This window comes from Anabrus simplex, chromosome 10 (assembly GCF_040414725.1).
Source record: "Anabrus simplex isolate iqAnaSimp1 chromosome 10, ASM4041472v1, whole genome shotgun sequence".
Lineage (NCBI taxonomy): Eukaryota > Metazoa > Arthropoda > Insecta > Orthoptera > Tettigoniidae > Anabrus > Anabrus simplex.
This window is the reverse complement of record NC_090274.1, coordinates 124,595,374-124,621,217: the sequence shown is the minus strand read 5'-3', so window position 1 is coordinate 124,621,217 and position 25,844 is coordinate 124,595,374. Positions and strand designations below refer to the sequence as shown.

Here is a 25,844-nt window from a genome sequence, read left to right as displayed (position 1 = left end):
AAAGTTGTCGTAAATGATGGTTTCTGTTTATTACACACGATAATTTGAGGTATCGTCGTAGTTCACTATTACGCAAAATTAACAAAGTCCACAATGCCATGTGCTAGTCTGTAAATATCAAATACTTGAATTCTCACTCCAATAATTTGACAAGTGTTATATTCCAGAAATGTCTAGTATTTTATCATCGTCGCGGCACGTTAGAATAAGTACGGTGCGACGTTCTTTACAAGTTCAACGGCGTTCGATTATGGCCATAACTACGTACTCGCGAAACGGGACGAGACTGCACTGACAGAGTGTACTCGCCACGAGGGTCAGACTGCTCTCTCCCTCTGTCTCTCTCTGCTTGCTGGCTTTGACATAGTGGCCTATATATCCCCGTCAGGTGGGCGGCGCTATGAATCATGTGACGAAGAGTGCTCATTCTTTCCAAATTTTAAATTGTTATATTTCAAAAACTTCTGGACAGATCGATTTGAAATTTGCAGGGTTTTACTTTTATAATGTCAGCTACAATTTAGCGTTGGTCCTGTTTTAATCGGTGCAGGCATTAAAAAGTTAAAAACTTCGAGAAACGTCGATAGGGGAGGCAAGTTACAAGCGGTGGTGATGTCACTTGACCTTGCCTGGCTTGCTCGTGAAGTCTGGTAGGTACTAGAATGTTCTTTCACTCAGCTGTTCACATATCAGAATGGAATTGTGTGCTGGAAATAAAGTTTTTAATTTATATGTGCCAGGACCTAGGCCTTCCTGGTACAGTATAAAGTGTCCGACTCGCTGGCTGAATGGTCACCATATTGGCCTTCGGTCCAGAGGCTCCGGGGTTCGATTCCCGGCCGGGTCGGGGATTTAAACCTTCCTTGGTTAATTCCAGTGGCTTAGGGTCTGGGTGTTTGTGCTGTCCCCAACATACCTGCAAGTCACACGCCACACTTAACACTATCCTCCATTACAATAACACGCAGCTACCTACACATGGCAGATGCCGCCCACCCTGATCGGATTGTCTGCATTACAAGGGCTGCACCCGGCTAGAAATAGCCACACGAAATTAACAAATGGTATAAAGTGTAATAACATCTGCAAAGTAGTATTAAAGTACTCCTTGACAAACCGGGAATTATATGAAGATTTAGAAATTAATAAGCACTTATTAGTTATATCTAAATGTGAGATTAATTCTTGGGCATGGTGTAGACGTGAAGGTCTACAGTTCACATAGGAATGGGTATCGGACGTCTGGGGGGTTGGAGGGTTGCCAGAGGGGGCAAAGTGGCCAAACAGCCCGTATCATTTCACCACCTTGTGATGTGTTCAATTGCTCTTAGTGCAGATGTGGAATTGAACCCAGGACCAAACTCAGAAGTCTCATTCAAATGCCTGTGTAACATGTGTAATTCTAAACATCATGTGAATCAGCTATTTGTGACATGTACATTTGTTACTCACAAGTCCAGAGAACATGTGCTATGATTTTATATTGCTACTGTAGAAGATTAACTCAGGGATGTAGACATGGTCATGTTGGAAATGTAGTTCTCCTCAATCTCAGTTACATTTTTTAACATGACAGCAAGCAGTGTAAGTAATGATGTTACCGAGCTTGGTAGCTGTAGTCAGTTAACTGCGGCCAGTATCCAGTATTCAGGAGATGGTGAGTTCGAACCCCCACTGTCGGCAGCCCTGAAGATGGTTTTCCGTGATTTCCCTTTTTCACACCAGGCAAATGCTGGGGCTGTACATTAATTAAGGCCATGGCTGCTTCCTTCCCCTTCCTAGCCCTTTCCTGTCCTATCATCGCTATGAGACCTATCTGTGTCGGTGCTACGTAAAGCAAGTTGCAAAAAAAGGTAATTATGTTAACAACTCAGAATATTGGACTGCACATAACAGGACAGTTACTGTGTTTTGATTTAGTGCTCACAGCCTGAAATATGTAAAGTGTAAACAGGCAGTTTTGGCCACTCTTGCTGCTTTAGACCCACCAATTGTGTGCATTAGCGAATCCTGGCTAAATTCATCTTTTATATCTTAGACTGTAATAGGATTATTTAGGGGATGTTGGGAGTCAAGAGCTGGTGCATATTCAAAGGTAAGGCAAAGAGGATTTTGTGCAACACCTGAATATTCCGATATTGCACCGTGGTCAGGATGGTAGATATTCTGATCGGAAGATGGTGACAAAATTACTTTATAATTATCTGCAAAAATGTCAGTCATTGTTTTATCACTGAGTGCAGATTTGTTATGCATTATTAAATAATAGGGGTAGGATGGCTTTATGTTCGTCAGTGAATTAAAGGTATTTTGGGCCCACCTTTTCAATGTTAATTTATTGATGTGAATTATATCACATGTGGTTCATAAAAGAGTGGTACTAGATTTGACACTAATTACCTGTCATCATCAGCCAGTGATACAATTAAACAAAATACAAACTTCCAAAAACAGTATCAGACACATGGCACACATACAGTAGTGATTAAAAGTAAGTTAAAATTTTGGTACAAAAATATGGAATGAGATTACGGTGCGCCAGACCATGAAGTAAAATTCTTTAATATCTAAGGTGAGAAACTCAATTGTTAAGTCCATACACACTTGAGAGATGATCCAGTTTGAAGCATATAAGTCATAAAATGTTCATACCTTTGTCTTGTTAAACAAAATTGCAAAATATACACTGACTGACAGAGCAAATGCAACACCAAGAAGGAGTGGTCAGAACTTTATGCCAATTGCAGGGTAGACTGACGTCACTGAGGTATGCTCATGAAGTGAAATGCGCCGTTGTGCTGCGCACGTAGCGAACGATAAATGGACACGGCGTTGGCGAATGGCCCACTTCGTACCGTGATTTCTCCTCCGACAGTCATTGTAGAATGTGTTGTCGTGTGCCACAGGACACGTGTATAGCTAAGAATGCCAGGCCGCCGTCATCGGAGGCATTTCCAGCAGACAGACGACTTTACGAGGGGTATGGTGATCGGGCTGAGAAGGGCAGGTTGGTCGCTTCGTCAAATCGCAGCCGATACCCATAGGGATGTGTCCACGGTGCAGCGCCTGTGGCGAAGATGGTTGGCGCAGGGACATGTGGCACGTGCGAGGGGTCCAGGCGCAGCCCGAGTGACGTCAGCACGCGAGGATCGGCGCATCCGCCGCCAAGCGGTGGCAGCCCCGCACGCCACGTCAACCGCCGTTCTTCAGCATGTGCAAGACACCCTGGCTGTTCCAATATCGACCAGAACAATTTCCCGTCGATTGGTTGAAGGAGGCCTGCACTCCGGCGTCCGCTCAGAAGACTACCATTGACTCCACAGCATAGACATGCACGCCTGGCATGGTGCCGGGCTAGAGCGACTTGGATGAGGAAATGGCGGAACGTCGTGTTCTCCGATGAGTCACGCTTCTGTTCTGTCAGTGATAGTCACCGCAGACGAGTGTGGCGTCGGCGTGGAGAAAGGTCAAATCCGGCAGTCACTGTGGAGCGCCCTACCGCTAGACAACGCGGCATCATGGTTTGGGGCGCTATTGCGTATGATTCCACGTCACCTCTAGTGCGTATTCAAGGCACGTTAAATGCCCACCGCTACGTGCAGCATGTGCTGCGGCCGGTGGCACTCCCGTACCTTCAGGGGCTGCCCAATGCTCTGTTTCAGCAGGATAATGCCCGCCCACACACTGCTCGCATCTCCCAACAGGCTCTACGAGGTGTACAGATGCTTCCGTGGCCAGCGTACTCTCCAGATCTCTCACCGATCGAACACGTGTGGGATCTCATTGGACGCCGTTTGCAAAGTCTGCCCCAGCCTCGTACGGACGACCAACTGTGGCAAATGGTTGACAGAGAATGGAGAACCATCCCTCAGGACACCATCCGCACTCTTATTGACTCTGTACCTCGACGTGTTTCTGCGTGCATCGCCGCTCGCGGTGGTCCTACATCCTACTGAGTCGATGCCGTGCGCATTGTGTAACCTGCATATCGGTTTGAAATAAACATCAATTATTCGTCCGTGCCGTCTCTGTTTTTTCCCCTACTTTCATCCCTTTCGAACCACTCCTTCTTGGTGTTGCATTTGCTCTGTCAGTCAGTGTATGTCATTCATGCGAAGAATAATCCTTGTTCGTATAAGGTGTGGCATTCAACGGTTTTAACTCAGGTGGTTCTAGAGAAAATAGTATGGTCATATGAAGATCTTATTTTGAAACCATGCTTTATTACCAGTTCGATATGGGACCATGGAAATCTGATGAAAAAATTAAAAAATGATGAAAGCCAAATTATTCATGTTGGAATTACAAACACAGAAGGAAGAGTAGAAAAAGGTTCGCACTCTTCTCTTCCTGAGTATTTGGGTCACAGTTTCGAAGGTATGCCTTGTAATGTTCATGGGAATATTTTAATATTTGGAGTGCTTAGGTAGGCAGGGGAGGTTTGCATAGATGGGAGGTGTGGTGAAGAATGTGGAGTTGGTTGACAATGGTTAGTTTGGATTCTAATTTCTTAACTTTATCTTGTAATTCATGCTGTGTAGTAGGTGGTTCAGTATTGCATATTATGTCTTATAGTGTTTGTATGCTACACAGTAGGTTCGTGGGTACCGTATGATGACTGGGGATGTTGGTTATGTTGCTGTGGGTTTGTTTGTACATTTTTATGATTAGTAAGTCAGGGACATGGTCATTTCCCATTGAAGGTAGCATGGTGATGTCACAGTTCATTGCTAGGTTAGGGCTGGGGTTCAGATATTCAGGGCCCGTATTTGATGTAGGGCGGGTCGGGGGAAGGGAAGGGTAAGTATATCATGTAATAGTTAATCGTAAATAGCTTGTTGTTGTTGTGTATATGAAGAATTTTAAAATCTGTGATCGTGATGGAAGTACTGAATATACGATCAGTATTTTCTATAACTTTCTGAGGTGGAGAATAGCCATGAGATATATGCATTGTTGCTAAAGTTATTTGATTTCCAATAGTGATTTCAATTTTTAAGTTTTCAGATATATATTTATTTAAGGAATAATAATGTTGTTCTGAACAGATGGATTTATGAATACTAATTGCTACCCCTCCGTGACATCTATTGGGGCAGCAGTCACTTGACCCTTAAAGAACACACATCAATGTAATAAACATTTATTTACTACAGCAGTGGACTAGGATCAAGGAGAAATAATGCACAGTTCATTCACGTCCCAGAGAATGTTCCGTCAAAGTGAGTCTGTAAGATCAATCGCGGTGCTAGATGGATCTGATACAGAACATCAGGACGTTGGAATGGGCAATATTCGGGAGCTCCATAATGATGGTTTTTGGAATGGTCTCAATGGAAGGAGGGGAAGAGTGGAAGGGGAGGGTGGGGCAGGGATGTCAATTAGTGTGATAGGTGATACCTTTTCCGGCTGAGTGATAGAAGTTAATGTTTACCCCTACATTTGACAGAGAAAGATGGATGATCTCTGCAAGTTTTGCATTTTGAGTGGTCCCTATCTCGTGCAAGCTCTTGAGGTGTGTTGACCACTACAAATGGCACATACATATTGAAGAAAGCAATATAAGTATGATCATAGAATTGGCAGCGATAGCAGTGTCTGCGCTGTGGTCAAGATGACCAAGAGGCCTCCTCATGAGGTCGCTTCTCGTATATCAACATACCATCCTTCAGAAGCTGGTTCATGGTTGCCATAATCCGGGACAGGATACGCATCAGCTTGGTGTGCCCGTTCGAATTCTGGATCCGAATGGCCCTGAATGTTTGATGTCCCTGTTTCTGAAGATGGCTAGTGATAACGTCCTCTGTGTGGCTGCTATCAACCCCATGTACCACCACTGACCAGGTGGAAGCTAGACGCAAAGGCGGTCACTTATGCCACATTGTTGAGCCAGGTTCTGTGCTACAGCATGTGTCCAATATGTGCCAGTCCTATTTTGTTGACTAGGACTGTGTAGAAATTTCTAGAAGTTTTGATGGCGTGGCCATCTTTGCTGTACGGAATGTCTAGGAGATAATCAGGTGTGGCTTTGGGCAGAAGCTTGGTGATTATATTGTAGATTTGGAGCGAGTGGTTGATATCTGTGTTCAGATTTCTCATCTTCACTAAGTAGAATGGGACAGGAAGACCAGTGTTTGTTGTTGTGCCACTGCGTTGTACTTTGTGTGAGCAGTGCAGGTTTTTAGGCTGCCTCTGCCTAGCTCCTTATATTTAATGGCATAAATACCAATGAGCGGTTCGCAGCTGGTAAATGGAACTGTGCTAGAATATCACTGATGTTGAGTTGTGATGTGCCGCCTCACTGAGAGTGGAGTGTGTGTTCTGCCCGTCAATGCAAGTGGGATTTATTCCTATGGAGCAATAGCAAGCTATGTGCAATGATTTGGGCTTGGAGAATCACTGTCTTCCAGGCTCCTAGCCCGCTTCCCTGCATTCTTCTCTATCGCAATTTGTTTTCCTCATGGTGGTGGTGATGGTGTAAAATTTCCAGACACTGTGGAAGAAGCTTTTCCCGCCGGTAGTATATTTCTTATTGATTGTGCTCTCTGTTGGTTTCTGTTAAAGTTGTTATGTCGCAGCTCATAGTTGCTATGCCATAATACTCAATATCATGGGATAAAAACTTCATGGTTTTGATCCGTATTAAATTGTGATCACAATAATAATTAATCTTGCGTTTTAATGGTCCACCTTTCCAATACTATATAGTCTATACACATTGCATAATATAGAATTGAAAAGGTGGACAATTTAACAAGTTTAATTATAATAGTGATATTACTCAATAGTCGAATGTCATGATGAACCGATTCTCTGTAAAAAGATTACATCAGTACCAGTTTGCTAAGTGAATACGAGTGTAGTTTTTTTTTGTAGTTTTTGGGGTTCAATTTTCTATATCACAACTCAGAGATTCAGCGTTTGTTTCTTAATAGTGGTGGTGAGGAAGGCATTTATTTTAATCTGAACAGATGAAGTATAAATGTTAACAGCAATTCATTTAGGTCTATTCGATAAAGGTGTTTGATTGTCTGTTAAGAGGTCCGAGAGATAAATCTGAGATTTACTCAATTTTGTAACAGAAATGAGTACTCAGTAGGTAGAGCTTATACACTACTCTGTCCATAAGGAGGAGGTCAAGCGCTACTACATCTTTGAGGGAAGGAGTTTCACACTACAGTGACGTTATGTTAACCAGCTCGGTATGAAAATGTGAAACCACTTTGAAACTATCTTTGTAACTGCGGATTCAAACTTACATCCCTCGAGTGGAAATTCTTGGCTGTAGGACCTAAAAACATGTAGCAAACTCGCTCTGTGGAGGAGGAAAGCACTCTAACAGGCTGATGCAGCATTGAGCGTTGGGACTCCAGGCTAAATTGTATGTTTTATTCTGAAGTTCTTTCCAATCCTACTCTGCATAGTGAAGTCAGTAAAGCATTGTCAATCGGATCCACTGATTGTTTGAATTCATGCTAATTTTTCTTCGTAATTTACTTTAGATTCTTTTCAATGAATGCATGTTGAAGTTTTAATTACCATTTCACTTTGTTGCACCTTGTACCAATAGTGGGTAGGCCCCTTTAAACCAGATTTATGATCACCATCAGCAGTCGGTGACCGTGTTTAGTCCCACTATGTGACGAACACCATCGTTCTCCATTGCTTCTGAGTAGTACCCTAATGTGGGGAACACCACTGGTCTGTGTAACCTGTGAGAGGTGCCATTATGTATGACATGCCATTGGTCTAAATTACTTGTGATTAGTACCACCATGAATGGAACGCAGTGAGTACGATACCTGTACCACCATAGGTGGAAAACCGTGGTTCTGCTTTACCAGTAATTGCAAGGTTCATTGACATGGATTTTGGACCCTTTTGGACAACAAGTATTATATCAGAATATAAGGCATTGTTTATTGGATCCACTGATTGTCTTTTATTCATGGCCATTTGGTCATTTTCATTTGTTTTAGATTTTATTTCACAATACCAACAAGAGCATTTCCTTTAATTGTATCTGTTGATAACTTGAATATCATAGCAATTCTGGTTGTAGAAAGTTCAACAAACATTGATTATCACCGCAAGTTTATGAGGGAAAATGAGCTTAGGTATCTATATTTTTTGCTTCTCATTTATCTAAACAGTGTTAGCGACACAATTGCCCCCGGTACAATGGACTCCACACCTTGTTTGTTTGTAAAGATCAAACAATTCCCAATAATGATATAAATGTTAGAAGTTTTGCAATTGTGCTACCCACTCAAATATTTAATTAAGCGCAGCTTGTGTAGCAGTGAAAAACAGTTCAGGAGAGGTTGTATTAGTTAAGGATTATTTTTGGACTGGTGGAGTCATTTATCCTTAGTGTCTTGTAGCCTTGTCACGAAGCTTGGCATTTGTACTAAAATTTGTTGGCTACCTATATTTGGTATACGCAATACTGATGTATCGCCTGGATGATCCACATGCAACCTTGTTTCGTTCTGTAATATGTCAGATTATACAATGCCATTGGGCTGTGCAGTTGTGAATACAACCACAAGCCAACTACCTGCACAGCAAATTGATTGTTCCAGTTGGTATATTGGTCGTGAGATCATTTTAAGTTAGTATATTTAAGCATTGTTCTGTTCTTCATATCTTGCTAAGAGCTGAAGTCTACTATGATACTTTATCTTCATATACCTTGCATAAGAAAGGTCATCTCACCTTGTTAGATGACCAAATTTGCTTGGGAATTGTCAGGCACCATCCCCGAGTTTTGTATTCAGAATAACGCCAAGGTTCGTTGTGCCAGGCTTGTAAATCTTGATTCTCTTTACACAAATTTGCGAAGGTTTTGGAAGCTCGAAGAACTCCATCAACTATTTCTTATTCCTGAAGAAAGGGCATGAGAGGAACATTTTGTTAAATAATGATCAAATGGATAATTCTGGCAGGTTTAATAGCAAATCTCCTATTCGTCCTGAAGTGTCACCTGTAGCTCAGTCTAAGCATAATGCTGTTAAAATGCTCAAACACATTGAAAACAAGTTTGTTAGATGTTCAGGTTTAGCTTTGAACTCTTTGTAAATGGTTGACCCTGAAATTTAGCCTGACTCCCTGTCTGTTGTTTTAAGGTTCATAACATATCTTGTTACTTATTCAGGTGATATTCCTAAGATATACAAATTTGTGTTAATACATCCCGATCACAACAGTCTTTAGAATATTGCGTGGCATGAATCCTCTGATGAACAGAGCAAGGACTACCACCTTACAACTGTAACCCTACTGCATATTCTTGTTTTTATGTTGATGTCGTCATGAGAGGTACTAGCTCAGTTGAACTAGCTGAGGAGCTTCATTCAGAAGTTTCTTCCCGGCTTTATAGTACACATGTGTATCTCAGAAATTTGACGCCAAATTGTCCAAAAGCCCTTGCCAATGTCCTTATAGAAGATAAATAAATCGTGTCAACATGAAACCTCACTAAGGATGGAACTATTAAAACATTAGGCATTATTCGGCATCCTAAATATGTTGAGTCTCAGTGAAAATAAAGATGAAGAATGTACGTAAGGAAATCACTAAGGGAAGCATTCTCACAGTAATTGCTTCCATATTGGACCCTCTTGAATTGTTTGGATGTGCTGTGGTTAAGTGCAAACATATTATATATTCTATTTGGGAATTGGAAATTATATGGCCTTATATGTTAGAGCCTTTATTTGAAATTATTGAAATCTCGAGTGCTATGTAATGTGATATCTTGGTACATATACTGTGTTTGCTTCTGGATATTGTATTTGATTTTGTTATCTTAATCAGAAAATGGAGAAACCTTTTTTTTTCTATTTTCTAGTTATCGGGACGTTGCATTATTGACCGGAGGTCCAGTGGGTACATGTAACAGTAGGTGCAAGATATTGAATGAAGCAAATGAGGTAATGTGCATTTTGCCCACCCGTAAAGAATACAGCCTACACAACTCTCATCAAACGCCAATCCATCCCACTAGCCAGGGGGCACACTGGTGTAATGAATGTGGTTCTGTGTTTTCTCGGCAATCGCATCTCCAGCGTCACCTGATAACACATACTGGAGAGCGACCTTATTCCTGTGATCAATGTGGCTCTACGTTTACTCAAAAGCCCAATCTTAGGCAACACATGCTTAGTCATACTGGGGAGCGTCGAATTTCTTGTACTCAATGTGGAAAGAAATTTTCTCGAAAGTCTTATCTCCGGATACACCTGGTTACACATACTGGTGTTTGTCCATATTTCTGCGAACATTGTGGGAGGAAGTTTTCTCAGAAAGCGAATCTTCGAAAACACTTGCTGACACATACTGGTGAGCGTCCACATTCATGTACACAGTGTTCAAAGAAGTTCTCTCAGAGTTCGCATCTTCGGCAGCACTTGCTTTCACACACTGGTGCGCGGCCATTTTCATGTGAACAGTGTGGTTCTACTTATACTCTAAAGTCGAATCTTCGGCGTCACCTACTAATACATACTGGGGTGCGTCCACATTCTTGTGATCAATGTAGTAAGAAGTTTTTTGAAAAGTCAACACTTCGGAAACACCTGGTTACACATACTAAGGTGCGTCCGCTCTCCAGTGATCAAAAGTTCACTCAGAAGTCGAGTCTTCTTCGTCACCTGCTTACACATACTCGTTAGCGTCCACTTTTCTGTAAACAACAATGATGGGGAAAATAGTTCTTTCTGGCGATCAGGTCAAAGTGATCTAGTTTACTGCCACGTACAGTTCGTAATACTAGTTCGTTTAGTTCACTAGTTCTCATCTCCATATCTTCACCCAACTATGCGCATTGTAGACATATTGGCTTTAGGGCTTATGCCGTCTCATGTATATAACTTGTTCGACTGTGTATCTTTATATATACACAGCAGCTAAAATAATTGTTATTTCACAATACACATTGATGGCTTTCAATGCACGTAATAAGATGAACAAGTACGTATCCATCACGTTCTTTCCACCAACCGTACTGGCCTATTCTCATTTCCGTATTTCCTAGCTTTCTCGCCAGATAGTTGCACAACAAGATTGCCAACTAATGTCAGACAAACTTCAGCAAATTCTAAATTAAGTCGAATTAATATCCATAATCCAGTTTTTGTTTATTTATATGATATGTAATAATTTAAATAATATACCCACGTGGCTAGCAAAAAAATCTTACTTTTACAGCTCTCTCATATCAGACGACGAAGGTTGCACGAGATCTGCACCGGGCCTTGTATACGCTGATGTGTACCAATTTTACTAACCTACAAGAATATGACTCACAAATAACAATACAATCAAAGTAATTTGTGTATAACTCACGCAGTCTCATTATTCGTCTTCTGGCAATGTCTCGATTCTCTCCATATCCGTGTAAGTGTCGTCGCTTTCACTTGATTATGTTGCATTTACATTTACCGGTCATCACAGACTCCGTAGTCCCGTCTAACACCCATAGTTATCATTTTCCTTTCACCACATGATTGAAATACGCCTACGGTGCGTTTTTTCAGCTGTTACATGAGCAAGTCCCTTAACCTAAAAGTTGTGTGTGCTTTCCTTCATAACATTTAACATGGCTCCAAACTGGTTCTATGGGATTCAACTCGCAGTGATAAGGACATAATGTCTAGTGTTCTCTGCTAAGTCATATATAACATATTTGTCATCGTTTTTCAGTAACTTGACTATTTGAAGAAGTTCGACTTAGACTGTCCCAGGCGCTATTCGTAATAAAAGAAAAATGACTATGCTCAGTTAGATTTGGTGCAATAATTGCCATACGAAACGATTTCTCATGACGAAATATAATAATTAAGTTGACAATAAAAATGTACGGTAATATTCTTGATTGAATTTACGTTAAATGATGCCGGCAGTCAATCAGAACGCGAGTTAAGCACTTGTATTTTTCATAGCGTTAGCTAACCTACTTGACTCACCAAATTTATTAAACAATAAATTATAATTCGCCAGAATTGTCTCTAAATGATTGCTAAAATCTCTTATCTTCGAAATTCTCTCGCTAAATGTCTTTGAAGAGACTTGCCGCTGTCACTGGAGTTGGCAACACTGATGCACAGGTCGACTATCCTTGCAATTGTCAATTTTTTAGTAGTTCATTTCATAAAAGAAGTTCCTACAGTTCATTTAGTTCAACTAGTTCGTGTATTTCCGAGCTTGTGTGATTATATGTTTCAAGTGATATTATAACACTTATAATTACGCCGCCACGGAGAAGTAGTCAAGTGTGGAACCATTTCAGTGAAGTGGAAGAGGGTAAAAGAGCGAAGTGTGTCTATTGTTCACAAATTATAAGCGTTGTCTGTGGTTTATTAGGTAATTTACAGAGACACATAAAAGTAAAACGCCCGACCGTTTTTACCTCAAGAAATGAACCATACCCACAACAAGAAAATAGTTCTGAAGCATCAGATATTTATTACAGACAATATCACCGAAATGCGACATCCTGATAAGCCTTCCTCAAGTGCAAATGCTACTCAGACAAGCATGGGTGACTATATTAGAGTAAAGAAACAGGCTACTGTACATAAATAAAAAATAATTGACAATTAATTAATGAAACTGGTAGTCGGAGGCTACCATCATTTCAGTATGGTGGAGGAGCCCGAATTTAAGTATTTTGAAAATGTGCTGTGCCCAGGATATAATCTCCGAACTAGAAAAACTGTTTCCACCAGTTTATTTTCACAATATTACTGTAACTCTGTCTAAAAGGTGCCGAAACTCATAGAAGATGTACAAGCTGTTTGTCTGACAACCGATTCTTGTACATCCATAAATAATCAAAGTTTCTTGGTCGTCACAGCCCATTATATCAATTGTGATTACCAGCTGAGTACCGTTTTATTAGGATGTGTTGAATTTCGGGATGGACACACCGCTAAAAATTTGTTAGGGCGCTTGAAAGATACAGTGCGAGAGTGGAGGTTAGAGAATAAAGTTGTTGCTGTTGTCACTGATAACGCCAGTAACATTGTTGCTGCAATTAGATTATGTAACTAGCGGCACTTGTTATGTTTCGCGAACTCAGTAAACCTTGTGGTACAGACAGGACTGCGCAGTAGTGAAATAAATGTCATACAAAAAGTAAAGGCAATAGTAGAATATTTCAAAAGGAGCTCGCATGCCCTCGCTAAACTGCAGTCTGTTCAAAAACATATTGGACTACCCGAGCTCAGATTGAAGCAAGACGTAGTGACGAGGTGGAGTTCTGCGCATGATGTGTTGAAGGGGATTGTTCAAGCAAAGGATGCTGTAGTTTCCACATTAGCTATTTTACAAAGCAGTGTGGAAGTGTTGACCCAACATGAGTGAAATATGAAACTGAAGTACTTCAGGTGTTAGAAGAAATAACAGTTGAGTTAAGCTCGGAAAAGTCTGCATCCAGAGCTAAGGTGATACTGTTTGTTCGGCAATGAACAGAAGGCTTATTGCGTACGAACAGGATAAGAGATTTCCTATTGAAGTAGTTTGTTTGGTAAAGACTTAAGAGAGAAGCGTTTCAAAGACGTTGAAGACAACGAAAAGACTGCACATGCGACGATGCTGGATCCAAGATTCAAAAGTATGGTTTCAGCAATGTGTCTATAGTTACCGCAGCTAACGATTCGTTGAAGAAGAAAGTTTGTGCAGTAAATCTGCGGCTGGATCACGAGCCAGCAATTACGTTATCTGTGGAAGAACCTGCATCTTCCAGCCTCACGTCGTCACTTTGGGAAGAATTTGATTCGAGGTAAAAGAAGTGATAGCCTCTCAAAATCCGACTTCAGCAGGAATAGTTGAATTAAATACTTGCAGGAACCTCTACTGGACAGAAGGGAAAATCCCTTGAAGTAGTCGAAGTAAAGGAGGGCCGTCTTTCCCCGCTTGCACGAGCTTGTAAAAAGAAGACTGTGTGTAGGGGCAACATCTGTCCCCTGGGAAAGGATCTTCTCTAAGATAGGGCAGATAATTACGTAGAAAACAAATAGACTCACCACAGCGAAGGCATCCCAAATTGTATTTTTGCACCATAATTCGTAACTTTTAGAATGCATTCAATATTCTCCAAATTAACAGTTCAGGTAATTCATTCTTTTTCATGCGTATTTTTAAATAATTGAAGTTACTAATCGCTTAACTTTAAATAGCGTGTATATTGTGTATTTCTTTACCAAATTTTCTTAAGTTTATTCATATTTTGCAAACTTTGGCTGTATATATTTGATTTATTTTTTAAACTATAATTTTTGTATGTTATATTAAAACTACCAAAAAGTGTCCTATAATATTGTGTTCTACATACTGAAATAAGCATACTGTCTTATCTTATAGAAACATACCAAAAAGAATTAATTGTACTATACGTATGTGGTTTAGTAATTCTTTGCCATGTTTATCATAAATTTAGCTGCAATTTTTATACTTATTCTTAATTTTGTAAATATTTTCTATATGTAATTTATAAAAACTCTTTGAAAGTGACCTTAGTATTCTTTTGCAAGTTTTTAAATAAGCATACTGTTTGATTTAATGGCAACCTATCCACATGTTAATTGTACTGCATTATTGTATTTTATGAACTAAAGTAAATAATTTGGGAAACAGGTTGGAGGACCTAAACTGCATACGAAATAGTTATTTAAGAATTGTGTCATTATAGTTCGTTTACTGCAAGGCCCTACACCGCAGGCTGCGCAGTAGCGTGTGACTGGGGGAAGAGCTGTCCATGCGCGTATCGCCATGTTGCGGGCACTCCACAGCTCGCCGAGGAGACCGTAGAATGGAATTCATGCATTAACTTCAATTACGCACGAATGAAAACACCTGTCGACAGGTTATTTTTATTCCTGCGATACAGGATAACACGGTGAGAAAAGACGTTTATTAGAAACATCCAAAATAAAATGTTAAAAAGGTGCCGCTTTAGAAAGCAGAAGCAGAAGATCCGTACGGAAATGTTTCATTCCAAGCATCAGCGAAACTTATCTATTCCCAGGTCCTCATTCATTAATAATTAATGGCACAGCCTACACCGACTAACGTGAATACATGCAATAAATATACATGAATCAAGACGATAATAACACGGAAATTATACTTATGCATACAAACTGAACACATTTGCATTGTTAATGAACAAATCTCCACAAATCATTTGGATAATTAGCCTATAAGAAACAGATGTAATAAAACATTTAGAAAACTGTATAAGAAGACTTCAAAATACAATACTAATGATAGTAAATATATACCTACGTAGATAAACACATGTCTTAAATTTAGAGAACACTCTCCAAAAACAGAAAACATTGTATACCAGTACAATAAATTAATAATCCTCAAGAAAGAATATGTAGCTCACATTAGGCCTACTATAATGATCATGTTTGTAACTGATTTGTTTGCATATTCGGAATAGACACATGCAATTAAATCCTACACTCAGCAGTTAAGCTTTCATGAAAATACCAAGACATTTTCAAATCACAGCAGTTTACAACTTCACTATGATTTCCAGATCATGAGGAGAAAAACAATCTTTTATCTGTGACTTAAGAGACTGGAGAACATCAGTAATCCATCAATTCTTTCAATATTTACAGTTTTTACAAACAGTTGTATCAAAAGCAAGAATCTGTAATATTGACAAAAAGAAAACCTGTAAAATAGAATGTTTTCTAAGAAAGTTACATGGAAGATATTTTCTTTCTGATGAGTAATCACAGCAGGTATTATTCAGTACTATGAATAGATTGTTGAAAAGGTACATGACTACAGAAATCTGTAAAAAAAATAAAGCTATGCTCAGTGTTCACCACAAGTAACTTTACTAATTTCCATCTGAATGACATTTTTTTTTTTTTTTTTTCCAGGATGGGAAATAGTTTATCAGGATGAGTATACCTTCAATTATGATTTCTGTATGGTTTGGAAAAGAGCTAGCTAAAATCTACTGAAATATACTGATATTTTTTATGTTTTGTGGGGCTTTCTCCACTAAAATAATTGTGCTCAGATGCAATGCACTGTGTAGCAGTACTGACTGAACTGCTACATGGACTGGGATCTGTGGTGTTATTCTGTTGATTTGTCTCTCCAAAATCGAACTTCCTTTTTAAAATCCTACAGGGAACCTTTTCTTTCTGAAAAAAAATATAGGCCTATTAGATCTATCATAAGCAAAACCTTATCATTGATAAAAAATAAAATGAAGTAATACAATATCTAATCCAACTTACTTGAACTACAAGTACCTTTTGTAAATGATCTGGAAAGTCAAATTCTTTCAGAATTTTATTCCCTTCAGATTGCCAAAAACTTACTTCCGTGAAGTGAACTGAACGTAGTCTATGCAAATAAGTTGGAACAAACTTGTCTCTTTTAACAGCAACAAGCCACTTAAAAAGAAGTTCAGTCTTATTCAGTGGAAATCTGTAAGCAATATGTGTAAAAATAATAGCCATGTATTTGAAATCGAAATCAAAGAAATATATATATTTTTATCTCCTTCTTTTTTTTCTCAACCATTCCTGGTACAATGACAGAACATTCTCCCAGTGATTTATCACAATATATTCTTCTGCTTCATAAATAGACCCTCATGTGATATATTTCAGAACAGAGTGGTGGAGCCAGCAATCATTCACATTTCACTACATTATTTTACATTTTGAAAATATTCTTCCTGAAAAAATGCATTACACTAGTGCCACTATACCTCATAATTCTAAATCTATCTAACAATGAAAATAATACCATAATACCTAGCTTAGTGTAAGTTTCTCTGAATTAAATATATTTTTACCAGTTGGTTAAATTTAAGAGAGGAAAAATATGTAATTTAGGTTGCAAAATTCCCTCTCATACTATTCTCATCTTAAATACCAATATTAGCCCTATTGATTTTATATAAACTCGAATTGAAAGGAGATTTTTTGAACACAAATTAAAATTGAAAATGTGTTCTAACTTTTCTATTACAAGAACATTATGATTCACATAAGGAAGAAAACAAAGGACCTTGAATATTAAGCATATATGAATATAACAGTTAAACAGGTAGTTTGATTAGTGTTTTCTAGTGCAAAGTAGCAGTCAGCCTAGTCAAACTTCTCTGGAACAGCATACTTAACAATGTTTTTATTACAAAGGAGATGTGAAAACATGGATAATGGTATCAATAAATCATTTTCATGATAATTGTCAATAATCTGAAACCATAATTTGACCAAAAATAAATGGGATTACCAAGCTTTATCAATCATATTTTTCGGATTCTAGGCCCGTGTTTATTTAAATTTTAATACGGGTACACAGTCTGTAAGAACAAAATGTGCGCTTTTTCAGAATAGCTGTTTAGTTCTTAAGAACTGTCCCTAATGAAATGAAAAACGCCAAGAAGAAGAAGCCTAAACATTGAGAATGCCACGTCCATACATCCCTGAATCCACCACTCTGTAGCCTATTCTCGATTATGGTAATTTTATAACATTTCTATTTCTACTCACTTGTGAAAAGAAATACCAGATCCTTTCTGATACCGATTTGTGCAATTGAAAGCTGCACAAGAGGTCACCGTCGTGAATATTTCTCCACTGCGCACTTACGACTTCACTTAGGCCTACTCTTCTTTAATATCGCCAATCAATGTAAGCTCGCACTTATCACTAAAAATAGTTTCCAGTACTACAAATTATCACTTCATCACATAACACAACCACAGATCCGCTAATCGATAGGAATCACCATGAAAAACACACAAGAAACTGTAAACATCACCACGTGTTAAGCATGCATTCAAAACTGAAGTTCCCGCAACATGGCGATGCGCGAAGATATTCAATTTTCCGCATAGCACCAGCGCGCTCTGTGAGTCTAGATAAGTAATATTAAGGTCTTTGGTTTACTGTACAGAAGCATCCACATAATGCATTATATTCCCAACCGGTTCAAAGACCTGAACTGCGAACAAGTTCTTTACAAACTGTATCAGTTCGAATGTGTCTCAACTCACGGAATGAACCGACTGCAGAGCATCCATATGTACTGCAAGTCTTTAGAAAATGTATGAGCTTCTGTGTATGTAGCAAACATAATTTGTGGATTCTGGCTTTATTTCATCTTGTCCGACTGTAGGTGTAGACGCCACATACAAACTATGATGTAATGCAGAATTGTACCATCTATTATTCTCTTGCTTTTAGCAACGAATTATGTAGACCAAGTTCCGACATTCAGCTGCCATTAGGCGCTGCAGTCACAACGTGGAGTGTCGTTCGTTTGTTATTTACGTTGGAGAGAACGAGCAGTCGGCAGGAACTTAAGTTCATTTCGAACTGCTGCCAAATGTAATTGCGACCTAGTTCAATAGTTCACTTTAGGGAGTAGTTCAATTTAAACTACTCGTTCACGAACAACCCATCTCTGGTAAACAATGTGGTAAGAAGTTTTCTCTACAGTCGCATTTTCGGCGTCACCTCCTTACACGTACTGATGAGCGTCCACATTCCAGTGATCTATATAGTAATTAGTTTTCTAAGAAGTCGCATCTTAGGGAACGCCTATGTACGCATGCTGGTGAGCCTCCAGACAAGGCGACTATTCAGCAACACGTGCTTATGCATACTACAGACGTGCCAAGTCTCCCGATTTGAGCGGGAGACTCCCGATTTTTTATCGTTCCTCCCGATCGCCGGGCCCGATCTCCCGATTTTCAGAGCAATATCCGTAATTTTCGTATTATTTTGAACTCCCGCGGACTTCCTCCTCCTATTGAGATATGGCTGAGTATGGCTGGTCGACAGTAGTTCTAATAATGATACCAGATGACAGTACGGGGCACGTTGGCCAGTCATGTGCTGCTCTTTGGTCTATAATACAGTCACAGTGCCTTAATATTTGTTTTGGCCAAAATGTCCAAAAAAAAAGAAATGTGATGCAGTGTTTAAAAGTGCTTATAGGGAAGAGTTTCCGTGTTTGAGTGAATCCAGAAAGGGACCAACGTTCACATTCTGTACTATATGTAGGTGTGATTTTGCAGTTGCACATGGCGGGGAATGTGATATACTCAAGCACATGCAAATGAAGAAACATAAGGAGAGAGTTCAGTGTGTAGAAAGAAACCAGAAACTGAACCTTTGATGTAAGAGCCAAGATGTAAATCCTGTGACGAATGCCGAGGCGTTATTTACGTCATTTATAGTAGAACATAACCTGCCTGTAAATTGTGCCGATTACGCGCGTCCTTTGTCTCGCAAAATGTTTCATGATTCGGAAATCGCTAAACGATGTGGGTGTGCTAGAACGAAACAGCGGCTGTCATTACAGAAATGTGCATGAAAGAAAGGGCGAAAATTGTATCACATTTGCAGGTGAATGCATTTTCTGTTACTACTGATGGTAGCAATAAAAGCGACTTGAAGATATATCCCATTGTTGTAACATTTTTTAGGCCTGAACTCAATGAAATTCAGAGTTGTCTACTCTGTGCCTAATTTAGAAGAGGATGCTACTGGAGCTAACATTGCCAAAATTTTACTCTCAACTTTTCAGGAATTCTGCATTCCATTAAAACTGCCTAGCTCTTGGTGCTGATAATGCTCCAGTAATGGTAGGATTAAAGAATGGTGTGGCAGGATGTTTGAAGCGGGAAAATAGTAACATAATCATCGTAGGCTGCTCTTATCACCTAATTAATCTTGCTGCCGAGAAGGTGCGGCATGCTTGCCCGTAAATGTAGATGAAAGTATAATTGATATATTTTATTATCTAGAAAGGTGTGCAAAGAGGAAAGAAAAGTTCAGAGAATTTCAGACTTTACACAACACAGGGATCAGGAAAATTCTGAAGCATGGGCCTACTCGATGGTTATCACTAAGGTGTTTAGATAGGATTTTGCTTCAGTGGGTAGTTACATTATTCAGGAGCGAAATTGTGAGTAAGGATTCTCAGATGGGAACTTCGAAGACTTACAAAATTCCTAAGCACAGTTTAAGTGCAGATGTGCCTTGTTTGTCTGAAAACGTTAAGGATTGTCATAACATTTCACCTCACTCCTCAGTTAAAAGGAAAACCCAGTCATCAGTTACATTTAAAAAATTAAAATACTTAGGGTCCGCCTCTGTGGTGTAGTGGTTAGCGTGATTAGCTGCCACCCCCGGAGGCCCGGGTTCGATTCCCGGCTCTGCCACGAAATTTGAAAAGTGGTACGAGGGCTGGAACGGGGTCCACTCAGCCTCGGGAGGTCAACTGAGTAGAGGTGGGTTCGATTCCCACCTCAGCCATCCTCGAAGTGGTTTTCCGTGGTTTCCCACTTCTCCTCCAGGCGAATGCCGGGATGGTACCTAACTTAAGGCCACGGCCGCCTCCTTCCCTCTTCCTTGCCTATCCCTTCCAATCTTCCCATCCCTCCACACGGCCCCTGTTCAGCATAGCAGGTGAGGCCGCCTGGGCGAGGTACTGGTCATACTCCCCAGTTGTATCCCCGACTAAGAGTCTGAAGCTCCAGGACACTGCCCCTGAGGCGGTAGAGGTGGGATCCCTCGCTAAGTCCGAGGGAAAAACCGAACCTGGAGGGTAAACAGATGATGATGATGATGAAAATACTTAGGACACTAAGAGCTATGCATTGTCACGTGAAGAACGACTTTTCATGTTCCTTTCATCAAATTTAAATAAATCTTTTTGCTTTTTTCTCTCAAGTTTAATGGATGTTTTTGAGAATCCAAACGTAGCTCTTCAGTCAAGTATGACGCACATCCACTTATTGAGGTCAGTTTTGGAGGAACTATTGAAGAATGTGATGACAAGGTTTGTGAAACCAGACGTTATTAAAAGATCCTCCTCTCTCCTTGATGTAGATTACCATACTCCAGCAAATCAAAAGGATGATTGTGATCTGATGATAGGGAACTCTCCGTTTGTTTTAGTGAAGTCTGAGGAAAAGTTCATATTCTTTAAGTCTGTTAGAAAGTGTTTCTCTTCATCGTGTGACTACATGGTACACAAATTTTTATTCAAATATGAAGTTTTAATTAATGCAGAAGTTGCAAATATTTCTTCTATAAGTAAGGCATCATTTTCTAGCCTTAGATTTTTCATAAACAAGTGTCCGAACATTTTGACTAGTGAAACGGAACATTTGGATAAAGAAACTGATATTCTGCACTCCCAGTTCTGTAACTTTCAGCTCGAAGAAAGAGACCTGGCAAAAGGAAGAATTGATGTTCAATGGGCATTGGTAGGTCAGATGAAATCAGCTGATGGTGTACTTAAATATGACAGATTCTCTAAGGTGATGCTTGCTATTTTATCAATTCCACATAGCAGTGCAGAATGTGAAAGGATTTTCAGCAGTCACAAAGACAAAGACACAGTTCAGATCCTTGCTGTCTGAACAAACTTTGGAGAAACTTTTGTCCTTGAAATCAGTTCAGCAAGGCAAGTGCTTTGAACAAAAATTTAGTTCCGAGTTTCTGAAGAAGGCTAAGTCAGCTACTGGTGTGTTGAACAACAATTAGTCGTAATGTGATGGTGTGTTGAAGAATGAGAAGTCACATGTTCCTACAGTTCAGGTATGTCCAGTATTTAGTATTCACATGTAAATGATGGAAAAAATATATAGGCAAATAGAATTGTTAATGTTTTGAATTATAATGAATTTGTACATGTTCTGCCATCAGTGATGTGTCGTAATACGTCGCGATTCGCTCGAAATTTCTCCTGATTTTTCACTTTTGAAAGTTGGCATGTCTGATACTAGTTTTAGTCCACGTTCTGGTAATGACTCTGCGAGGACGTTTTCTGGAAAGGAAGTTCTTCAACAACAGACGCTGTCCCATACTGAGGCTCGTCTACATTCAAGTAATCAATGTCTATTGACAAGGATGTTTTGTCATCTAGCCGTTCTCTGCGGTTATAGGGACTGGTGGTACCTAAGTCGCCCAACTGTTGGAATATTGGATCTGTCTGTCGTGTTCCTTTATCCTTCATTGTTTGTGAAGATTTTATAACGTCCTGCCATCTTTTCTGCCGTTTATATTTTATTTACCTATTTACCTTGTTTCCTGGGAGAATGGAGAAGGTACCTGTTTAATGGTATTGCGACAGAGTGAATCAGCGGATGTCACATATCTTTAATCCGGTTTATTTACCGAGGCCTTCTATAGGCAAGTGGTAGATTATGTTGGGTGGGTCACTGCTCTGAATCTCCTGATGGTCATCTGGTTTGAGGTGGATTCTACCGCCTTTTCTTCCTTAATCATGTGTCCTGTGTGAAGCCCTGCTGTAGTTAATTCAATAAAGTTGGAGGTTATGTGACTTTGGATTGGTTTTCCCTCCTGAATTTCTTTAACCCATTTTCTGTTCCTTTATTCCTATGGTGTTAATGAAGGAGTCATTATGTATTTATTCTTTTCCATCCTAGTATTATTCTTGGCTTGGTATTGTTGTTAGTTCGGTTGTTGATGACAAACCTTAAGCGCACCACTCCATCTCATTGTATTTGAGGTCTCCTACTGTAACGGCCAACGTCATCTTGTCTCGAATATCTTTGCCTCTAACCCTAGGTCATTTTCATTTTTCTAAACCTTGTAGTAGGTGTGTGATATCGTTGAATTGAGGTACCATTTCCTGTTCAAGTAGGTGGTGTATTGTGATGGGGAATGTTCAACCAGTATTGATGCCTCTGATAAGATTGTGGAAAATTTTTATTTCGTTATTTGCTAACCGAGCTGTAGTATTGAGATGATTTTGTTCTAAAAATTTGAAATTAAGTGTACTTTCGGAATGTCGGCAAGTGTAATATGTTCTGGTCAGGAAATAGTATATTTTGATTGACTTCGGGTTATGCTATTTTCGTCGTGTTGTGGTTGGTCTTGACCTGGTTTTGTAGGTACATGTGATGAATGCCTTAACCTTGCGTGTTACCTAGTTAAGCTTTCTACTGGGGCTGTTATTTCAATTCGTGTTTGTGGTACGTGGGAGTAGTGTTTGATGCTAACGTGCGATAGATTTCTGTTGTGTGGTGAATCTGAACTTGATTATTGCATTGCTGATTGAAACTGGAGTTAGAATTTCTGTTTTCTTAAAACCTTTGGACGTGTGCACTTATTTTTTGTTCTCCATTCTGTGTTGGTGGTATATTTATGCGTTACTTATGCTTTTACTCATTGCTCTTGTAAACGCACATCCTGTTAGCCCTAACTTATTATGTGGTATGCTCTGGCTCTGGCTCAGTCGATTGCTCCTTAAAAATTTAAATTTAATTCTGATATTTGGACCTTAGTTATCCGTTGAATGTATTCACCAATTTAGCCTGTTTTTCTTTGTTTCTCTTCTTTGCTCTTTAGCGGTCTTGATTTTGCGGTTATGCCAATTTAATTTTGAGATGAAACAAGAGGCTGCACTTCCTGATACTTGAAACCCGATAAATTAGATCTGCACTGAAACTCAATGTTTAAAAGTTAATTGTACTGCCGAAGAGTATTAATTCTGTTAATCCTATTTGTCGTAAACATTTGGTAATTTGAACTCTACTGGAACTAGGGTGAATTTAATTTATGCATCTGCGTGCGTATTGTGTTAAGATGAACTGATTACTGAAAATTTAAGCTGCAGTTACAATGAATTGAGAAATGAATGTAATGTTGAAGAGACTCTGGTCTGGTATTCGGAAGTGATGTGTCAAAGGTGCTGTATTGGTGGTCGTATCTAGCGTGGACTTCGTTTAAAATTTAGACTGTTTCTTGACCACTAATCTAAGTGAATATGTTGGAATATATGGTGAGCTTCGAGAGGGGAGGACTGAGACAGTATTACTGATTTAGTACCTCCTTCCTAAGGAACGGTTTCGAACTAGATATTCGGCTGTGGAAGTTCGTATTTTAACTCAGTGACTGAAGTGTTTTCTCACGTACTACCTGTAATTGTGGAAGTACTCGTCCCTCATTATGTGTTCTTCCGGCCTGTGGGCAGGAAAGAACTATTTTAAAGTTCAATACATTTATTCGCTAACGAATGTGAATTTATTTTTACAATTCCTGATATGTACTGCACTCTTGCGGCCACACGCTAAGTCGAATGCTCCTCCCACCGTTGTCTCGTCCAATCAGTGTACGGCTAGCTTGGTTCAACAAAGCTGGAAGCCATGATGAGAGGAGTTCGTTGCAGGAGCTAATGGCGAGAGGAAGCGCTTGGATATCTACCAACATGTTTGAGCTTGGGAGGAATTTTGACACAGGCTAAAGCCTGCTGAAGTGGGTTTTACACCCTTATGTTTTCTTCTTCAATTTGGTGACATCGTCCTCGTAATATTCCTTATTTATATAGCTATGTAACCTGCAAGATAACTTCTGTGAGTATCATGCTCTACTGAGATTTTGGATGTACACAAGTAAGTACTGGAAGCAATATAAGCTTCATCTTCTGTGATATTGAAAATATTCTGCGTTTCTAATGTTCTTCGTGCAACTGCAATCTGCAGCTGTAACCTTCTTGCGGCGCCTACTGTATGTTTAATCCGTTCGAAAGAAACGATAATGTGGACGAAAAAGTATCTCAGGAAATTCTAAGAATTGAGCTTCGGTGTTTGTAAGAACTGTGTGTAAATGTATGGAATTGTTTTTCACCCGTGAATAGGCTTAGCCTGTGTATCTGCCTAGTGTGTCTTTAATCTACATGAGATGAGCATGAGCATAAAATCTTAATTCAGTTTAAATTTTCCCTTGATATTTCATTTTTCCTGGTATTTCTTTTCTGTTTTGATGGGTTAATTTTCTTTAGTTTCATTTTTGCCTTTTCCTTTGTTGCAGCTTAATGCCGCCATTGGCCGTTTACTGTTTACTTGTGTTGTCGTTGTTGCCATGGTAATGTGAAGCGAGATTATTATATATATTGCGAATGAGCCCATTAGGACTACGCAAAGTACTTAGAGACAGGCATTTGCCTTTCTTTGTGCCCACACTTCCTTCATTCGTTTGCTGTGTGCTTCTTTTCTCTCTTGAGACCATGTTGTTCCGGTCTTCTTCTTTGGTTTTTCCTCTTGGTCAACTTGCCACTTATGAACTTTGGTTCTGAAGATAACCCGGCTTTGGATGTCTTCAGGTGTAATTCCTGCCAGTTTGAGATCTGTTTTAATTTCGCCAATCCATTTTATTGTGTCCGTTTTAGCTTTACTTCGGTTTTCATAAAATTCAACTATTTGCTTGGTAAGTCTATCTGGGTTCATCCTTTTTATATGTCCAAAGAATCTTAATCTGCGTTTTCTGATGTCGCTGTGAATGTTAGAAAATTGTTTGATTTCCTGTTTCCCTCTAAAGCGGTACTGTTCATCTACGAGTTTTGGGCCTAAAATTTTTCTAATGATCTTGCGTTCCTTTTTCTGAATATTTTCTAGATCAGTTTTCCTGTTCAAAATTAGTGTCTCTGATCCATAGAGGCATTCTGGTTTTATAACTGTATTATTATTTCTTCTTCTTCTTTGGGTGTGGGCGTGGTTCGGTTGATGTAATGTTGGTGGTGTAACGAATTTTCTCTCCTCTTGCTACTGGGAAGTTTTCGTCGTGTGTATTCTTGTGTATTTACTTATTTTCTGCCTATTTTGGGTTTCCTGATTTGAGGAAAGTATCTGTCTTACCGAAATTAAATTCATTGAACTGGATTTTCATGCCGATGTGAAATCCTACTGGCACAAGACAAACTTTATAGGCGTTTTTTCAAGGCTACTGTTTTATTAAATTCTTGGAGTCTTTGGGTTAACTTAATTTAGAAAATTGGATACGCAATTTAAGTTTTAATACTATAATTCTGGT

At 39.4% G+C, this 25,844-nt stretch overlaps 1 protein-coding gene across 1 annotated transcript in view; it reads left to right on the top strand.

Moving 5' to 3' along the window:
* The window catches only part of LOC136881889 (gastrula zinc finger protein XlCGF57.1-like), a 37,123-nt gene extending 26,300 nt beyond the window's left edge, over positions 1–10,823 (top strand). The window contains exon 4 of the mRNA XM_067154332.2: positions 9,854–10,823. Coding sequence (XP_067010433.2) covers positions 9,854–10,676 — 823 coding nt within the window. The 3' untranslated portion in view covers positions 10,677–10,823. The remainder of the gene's footprint in view (positions 1–9,853) is intronic.
* The last annotated feature ends 15,021 nt before the right edge of the window (positions 10,824–25,844 follow it).